This window comes from Zophobas morio, unplaced genomic scaffold, assembly GCF_036711695.1.
Source record: "Zophobas morio isolate AGI-343-1 ecotype UQ-CSIRO unplaced genomic scaffold, CSIRO_AGI_Zmor_V1 ptg000026l, whole genome shotgun sequence".
NCBI classification, from domain to species: Eukaryota; Metazoa; Arthropoda; class Insecta; order Coleoptera; family Tenebrionidae; genus Zophobas; species Zophobas morio.
Window position 1 is genome coordinate 8,515,153 of NW_026972131.1, and position 7,808 is coordinate 8,522,960.

Below are 7,808 nucleotides of genomic sequence, written 5' to 3' on the forward strand. Positions count from 1 at the left end.
AGTCTTCCACATCAAGATTTTGAGCAAGTCCAACAATTTTAATTTTGGGGTTTCGCAATTCTATTTTTTTTATGTGGAAATTATCACCCAGGTTAACTTTTGCTACCTCTTCCAGTTTTCTAGTTTCTTCTTGATTGTTGCATGTTACGGCGATTCCGCCGTCTTTTAAAGGTTTAATTTTCGTAATTCCAACTTCAATTTGTTCAGGTTTGATTTTCTGTTTCAGTGTTTCAATTGTAGCTGATGTCTCTTGCGTATTTTTTGGTCTTAATATAACAACATCTTTCTCACGTTTGACTGTTTCGCTGTATGATTTTTTGGGAGGAAGACTCTGCTCCTGGTTGACTTGAATTTCGGGTATTACCATCGAATTTTGAATTTCAATGAACTTCCTATTTATAGTATCATTGATTTCTTTTTTCATAGATAAGAAATAATCAGAGAATTCCGCTTTCACCTGGCTGATAATGTTTTGTGGGTCATTTTTCAATTGAAGTTGTGTTGATTCTAGTTTTTTTTTTAAGTCGTCATTTTCCTTCTTAAGGGTGTTATTTGCAACTTTAAGTGTTTGGATCGCATCTTGAAAAGTTGCTTCAATTGTACTGATGTCACGGCAATGATCTTCGCATAACATGACTTTATCCGTAATTGTTGTAAATTGTTTGCCTCTATTTATGAGTTGCTGCATACAACTTTTATGATAATATTTGTCACACTTTGCACATTTGGTAAACACAACTTGAACTTTTTCTTTGCACTTTCTACACACTTTTTCGACATTTCCACCTGGATCGATGTCTCGAGCATGTTGCGATTGCGACATGGCTAATTCCTTGTCCGTCATATACAATCTTAGTTAGTGCCAGATCCATTTTTATTTTCCCTGCTTAAACTAGGAAATTTTATGAGTTTATGTCACATGTAATCTTCTAAAATGCCAGATGTTATTGTTATGATCTCGACTTTTTTGTAATGAATCTTACTTAAAAGGTGCAAAATAATATGCTGCTATGTTTACATCTTACATGTTTAATTTAACTTATGCATGTAGGCTTTAGGAAAAAAATAGGAACTAGACAACAAATTTTACTATTTTTGTGTTCGAATCAACGATTGCTTTGAGGTGAACTTGGTAAATCACTAATCGTCTTTTCCAAAAATTTGTTGACTTAATTCCTAAATTTCTGTAAAATAACTCGTACTTGCAAGGTACAGAATGTTTGTCAGCACACCCAAAATTTCATAGTAATAATCTATTAATTTAAAAAAAAAGACCCCAAAAAATGAAGTTAGACATCGACGAAAATTATAACACTTCTTTAATTTATTTCTGGGACATAGAAAAATCTTGGTTTTGTTTTATCTCAAATTTAGGCAACAAAATCATTAAACATTTTGATTATTTGGAGAATGGCGATTTGCTGTTTGTGTCTAGATAATATTTTCCAGTGGAAGTAAGGTTCAAAACCCCCAAACTTGCATAGTCATTAGTACAAGTAATATTAATAGTTTCATAATCCACATATGATGAACACTTTCTCGACTTAAATTTTTTTTCAAGCGTCAAACCTTCAATCAAATACTCCCAGCTTCTATGGTGAGCACAAAAAACTAAAAACGAAATCAAAAAGTTTTCTCTGTTAAACACATACCTACCTGCTGAAGTCAGATTTTGTACATTCGTCAAAATAGTTTCTAAGCATCCCTTTTGGTGACTGCCGCCGTTTGGAAAAAAATCAATAGTACCACATGCTCTCAAAAACCCGAGAACGCCACCATTAGTATGGATTACATGCACCACTTGTGCATCATTTGGGTTTAATCTGTCACTTTCTGGACGAATATTGAAAAGAGGACCTGCAGGATCTGGGGCTATGATTCTAGGAAGCTTTTCTTTCAAAAGTTTAAAAACTTTTTTTCCCACAAAACTTGCGACTTGGCCCCCTAGAGAGTGACCAATGATTAGAACATTTTTAATGGGAACGCCTCGATCTTTGATCAATTTTACGACGAACTCTCCAATAAAACCACCTGTAGGTTTCAAAAAATGAAAAAATGATATTGAAAAAAATTGTTAAGAATTAACATACCAACAGCTTTGACGGAATAACTAGAAGATACGTAATTCAGTTTTGCATATTCTGACCAGTCAGTTTCCACGACGGAGTACTGACTTGCTCTTTCCTTGAAGGTGTTTTTTAGAAGTTTGTACCACAAAGTTGACCTGTCCTGAGTCCAGCCATGAATTAAAACAACGACAAAGCTGTTGGCGTCAAACTGCTTCGGATTAGAATAGTCAACTTCTTCGTAGTTGCTGCTGCCTTTAGGAAAGACGTAGTAATGGATCTTGTCAGCTGTTACATTTGGTTTGACTAAAATACTTGTAAGATTTAATTTGTTGACAATATTGTAAATGTCTTGTATGACTTCATCAGAAAGGGATAAGTTGTGTATTTTGTCGTTGTCAGCTAAAAAGTAAAATTTAATAGAAATATAAGCTCCTGATGCAATCCTTACATACATTCTCCTGTAATAGCCACAATAAACAACAATGTATGAAGTAAGATTTGTTTCCACATCTTTTTGTTAAATTTTAATTCACAGAATAGCAAAAAACCTAAGTACAATAAAGAGAAAATGAAAAAACAATGTTAAGACTGAAAATACGCAAGAAAAATTTTGTCCAACAGTAACACTTTAATCTTCACTTTTGTCGTATCGGTAATGTTGAGTAAAATGACAACCAACCTTTAAATACTTACAGTTATCAAGCTACATGATTTATTCAAATATATGAACACATACATCATTGAGAAAATTTAAAAAATGTATTAAAAATTCCAACATTACTCCAAGATTAAAAAGAATACATTCTAAGTAAGTTTTACGAGACGCAGTAGCGGCTCGTAAGTTAAAGTGAAAGGAAGCCACACAATTAAAACGCTTCATAAAGATTGCATTTAGTCAGACCTTTTCTTAAAAATCTGCAGCACTTAAAGAATTTGAAGCCGTTGTGTTGTCTGTGTCATCTTTTATTACGATAATGTAAAAAAAAATCACAGGACGCACTAAACCATACATTACTATTTGTAATTTATGGAAAAGGTTCTACTAGTTTTTTTCGATTTTCTTACCTTCTTTTCCTAATTATAATTGAAGGCATACTAATCCTATTTATATACATATATAAAATGAATTGCAACAAATGAAAAATTTTAAACAAATCTGAAAATCCTGTCTCAGATCAAAAACTTCTACAATTTCCCAAAAATCACTTTTGATACATTTAAATAAAAGACACGGAAAAAATAAATTAAATATATTTTTTTTGACTACAGTAGCATAACCAGCTCACTGATCGTGTTTACAGAAGCACGCATTTTTTCCGTGTCCTGATGCTGTAAATCACGAGCCACCCTAATACGACGTCTTTTCACAACATTGCTTCCTTGGTACATTCTTATCATACATTTTTACGATCTAAATTTCAATAGTCAATAATTACAGTACCAAATTTTTCTAATTTAGCATAGTGCTTTTTTAAACATATGGTTATATTAACGCTTGCACAATTTTAAAAATTTACGACTATCAATAACTCATTTGATGCTAATTTATCATTTTCTTGGTAATTTTTTTTTATAAAAATGGAAGAATGAATACAAAGATAAATCTAAAAAAAAAATCTATTTTTTTGCATTTATGACCTTTTTTGATAAATTATTCAAGGTGTCCTCTTTAGCTGACTCACACTGTTCACAACACATTTGTGAAACCTGCTTCCCGCATTAACAAATACGAGACGCAGACTTTTCCAAATTATGCAGTTTTCCAAATTACTATTATAAAAGCATATATGTACAACTTTTTTCTCCGGAAAGGAAAATATGGAAAATTACAGATGACTTTAACATTAAAAAAAGGATCTGCGTTCAGTTTGCGACTTGTAATTTTCTGTCATTGTGGAAAGGATATTTTCATTGAAAGTTATTAAATAAAATGGTAATTTATAATAGGTAATTATTTGTACTGCTGGGGAAACACATATGCAATGTCCGTTTGTAGTAGATTTGGAAGTCAAATTTTACGTTTCAAACTTCAACTAAACATATAATTATTACATATCTGCATAATGTACATATCTAAAGCCTTGAAGAGTTTTATTGCTCGGATATCGTGTTCGAACGGAAAATTTTGATAAGCAGTTTTACTTCGAATTTTTTACTAGGTAATTAAACAATGCTCTTTGGAAAATATTTTTCTGCTGATTTTCTGTTAACGTTTTTAATTTTTATTCTATTTTCTATTTTCTTTACACAATTCTGTAGTTTTGCAAAAATTGTCTAGTCAATACTTAAAAAATGTGTGATAAATGTAATCTTGTATATATTTTTTAAAAGAAATAAAAATGCACAAATTTTTAATGCAAACCATGAGAGATGTGCTTCAATTTAAAACTAGAAACTTTAGATTAAAAGGCAAATTGATTACATTTTTCATTTGTTTACCGCTTTCAGTTTGACAGTAAAGGCTTCTTAATTTTTTTCAGTGAGAGAACCAGATTTTTTTTACATTTGCTGATGCAGAATAAACACTACACACAGAAATTATCAACACGTTTATTTTGTTAGGAAACATAGATGGAGTGCGTGTTCGGCGGTAGTTTGCGCGACTGCGCCAGCGATGATGTAGCCATGACGAAGACGAACGTCACACTAATGGCTGGTCGGTGGTCCGCGCGCGTGTGTCTAAGTTCACTGTAATGTATATTTACTTGTGTTTGTATAATAAATGTGTTAACTGTTGTTCGTGTTTTCGTTCCACGTGCCTCATATAGCGAAGTTTATTTCGACAGAACTTCCCTGGCCCAACACATCCCGCTCGTTTGAAAAATTATAAAATTAGATTTTGCAATATTTGCTTTTTGATAAACCATATAAAGTAAAAACCAGCGGCATAAATAACACCCCCGCAGCCCCTGCGCTATGATTTAAGGTGAATAACATCTGGACAGTTTTGTCTTTATTTAAAGACAATCTATTGATTACTATATACCATTCTTCGGCTAAGGTATTAAGTTGTTTCTTCTTAGTAATAAGGTTCTCTAAAGATAAATCTGATGTACTCATTGTTGAATCATCGGCATACAAAATTATGTCAGTCTGATTAAGAAGGTTTGGTAGATCATTTATATAAAGTAAGAAAAGTACCTATCCAAATATAGACCCCTGGGGCACACCATATTCAACATTCAATTTGCTTGATAGTTTCTATTTTAACACATTGACTTCAGTTACTAAGATAAGACAATAGTTGCTTCGTAGCACTAGGAAAAAAATATAATAAAATAGTTGTCGTATTAGAATGTCATCAAACGTTTTACTGAGGTCCAAAAAAGATGTAGAGTAAAAATTTTTAGATTCAAAAGATTGAAAAACATTATTAGTAAAATCTAGAATTGCTGATATGGTAGAGCGACCCTTGGAAAATCCATATTGGCCCTGCGATAAGATATCGTTTTAGTAGTAGAGTCTCTAATATCTTGGACAAAAAGGGAGAAGAGAAATGGCTGATAATTGTTTAACTCCTCAGAGTCCCCTTTTTTATGTATAAGCACAACTAACGCCACTTTCAAACAAGAAGGGAAGATATTTTCTTCTATACAATAATTACACAATTTCGTGATCTCAGAAATTACTGGGTTTTTTTACATATTTTATTAATGGGACAGAAAAACCATATATATCTTGGGAATTACTATTATGCAAACTATTTATAGCATCCCTTACCTGGACACAGGATACCTTTTTCAATAGAAAGACACAATTATGTATAGTACTGGTGTTTGCCATGATAGATATTGGATCATGTTTTGCAGTAGGCACTTTACTGACAATAGATTCTGCTATTGTCGAAAAATGTTGATTGCATTGATCAGGAGTTATGTTACAATTCATTTGTTTTTTCTTAGCTTTGTGATTATTGACAATGGTGCATAATTCTCTTGGTTTATTTTTATTATCAAAAACAAATTTTCCTGCTGCATTGATTTTTGCTTTTTTAATAGATAATTTATACCGCTTTTTATAAGAACCTAATTTTTTTATACTGTTTTTAATTCTGTAGTACCATGTAACTTATGTGCAACTTTAATCAATTCTAAGTTTCTTCTCATTTTATATAAGTCACTAGTAAACCATTTATTAGATTTATGACTACAAGAAACAACTGTCTTACATGGAAAGGCTAAGGCTAAGTCAAAGTAGTAGCACATTGTATTTAAAAACATGGTAAATTTATTTTCTATATCAATTTCCGAATTTATGAAATCCCAGTTGGTTTTACTAAGTATAGTGAAGAAGACAAATATTCCATATTGTGACAGGTTTTACAATTTAACATTTTTGTCTGTTTTCTTTACATATCTTAAGTACTATTATATTTTGTAACGACATCACTACACCAATGTGACCATCCTTAAACGGTATAATTTCACAACAGTTTAGTGTAAGAGTTATTAGTGTAAACACCTATAACACTTCTTTAATTTATTTCTGGGAAATAGAAATACCTGGGTTTTATTTTGTCTCAAATTTATGGAACAAAATCTTTAGACATTTTGACTATTTGGAGAATGGCGATTTGCTGTTTGTGTCTAGGTAATATTTTCCAGTAGAAGTAAGGTTCAAAACTCCCAAACTTGCATACTCATCAGTACAAGTAATCTTAGTGGTTCCATAATCCACATATGATGAACACTTTCTCGACTTAAATTTTTCTTCAAGCGTCAAACCTTCAATCAAATACTCCCAGCTTCTATGGTGATCACAAAGAACTAAAAACGAAATCAAAAAGTTTTCTCTGTTAAACACATACCTACCTGTCGAAGTCAGACTTTGTACATCCGTCAAAATAGTTTTTAAGCACCCATTTTGATGACTGCCGCCGTTTGGAAAAAAATCTATAGTACCACATTCTCTCAAGAACCCGAAAACACCACCATTAGTGTGGATTACATGCACGACTTGTGCATCATTTGGGTTTAATCTCTCATTTTCTGGACGAATATTAAAAAGAGGACCTGCAGGATCTAGCGCTATGATTCTAGGAAGTTTTTCTTTCAAAAGTTCAAAAACTGTTTTTCCCACAAAACTTGCGACTTGGCCCCCTAGAGAGTGACCAATGATTAGAATATTTTTAATGGAAACGCCTCGATCTTTGATCAGTTTTACGACGAACTCTCCAATAAAACCACCTGTAGGTTTCAAAAAATGAAAAAATGATACTGAAAAAAAATTGTTAAGAATTAACATACCGACAACTTTGGCGGAATAACTAGAAGATACGTAATTCAGTTTTGTATATTCTGACCAGTCAGTTTCCACGACATAGTACTGACTTGCTCTTTCCTTGAACTTGTTTTTTAAGAGTTCGTACCACAAAGTTGACCTGTTCTCAGTCCAGCCATGAATTAAAACAACGACAAAGCTGTTGGCGTTAAACTGCTTGGGATTAGAAGTGTCAATTTTTTCATAGTTGCTGCTACCTTTAGAAAATAGGTAGTAACAGATCTTATCAGCTGTTACATTTGATTTGACTAAAATACTTGTGAGATTTAATTGGTTGCAAATGTTGGAAATGTCTTGTTTGACTTCATCAGAAAGGGATGAGATGTCTATTTCGTCGTCGTCACCTAAAAAGTAAAATTTAATAGAAATATATATAAGCTCCTGATACAATCCTTATATACATTCTCCTGTAATAGCCACGATAAACAACAATGTATGAAATAAGATTTGTTTCCACAT

The 7,808-nt window shown here is 32.2% G+C and overlaps 2 protein-coding genes across 2 annotated transcripts; both read right to left on the reverse strand.

Moving 5' to 3' along the window:
• Positions 1 to 1,399: 1,399 nt before the first annotated feature.
• LOC135136050 (phospholipase A1-like) lies at positions 1,400 to 2,579 on the reverse strand. Its single transcript, XM_064065178.1, has 4 exons — positions 2,522 to 2,579; positions 2,091 to 2,468; positions 1,657 to 2,031; positions 1,400 to 1,611 (listed from the first exon to the last, which is right to left on the reverse strand). Exons 1-4 carry the CDS (start codon positions 2,577 to 2,579, stop codon positions 1,400 to 1,402), a joined length of 1,023 nt encoding a protein of 340 aa, XP_063921248.1.
• Positions 2,580 to 6,623: 4,044 nt separating this feature from the next.
• On the reverse strand, positions 6,624 to 7,808 carry LOC135136051 (pancreatic triacylglycerol lipase-like). Its single transcript, XM_064065179.1, has 4 exons — positions 7,751 to 7,808; positions 7,316 to 7,693; positions 6,881 to 7,255; positions 6,624 to 6,835 (listed from the first exon to the last, which is right to left on the reverse strand). Exons 1-4 carry the CDS (start codon positions 7,806 to 7,808, stop codon positions 6,624 to 6,626), a joined length of 1,023 nt encoding a protein of 340 aa, XP_063921249.1.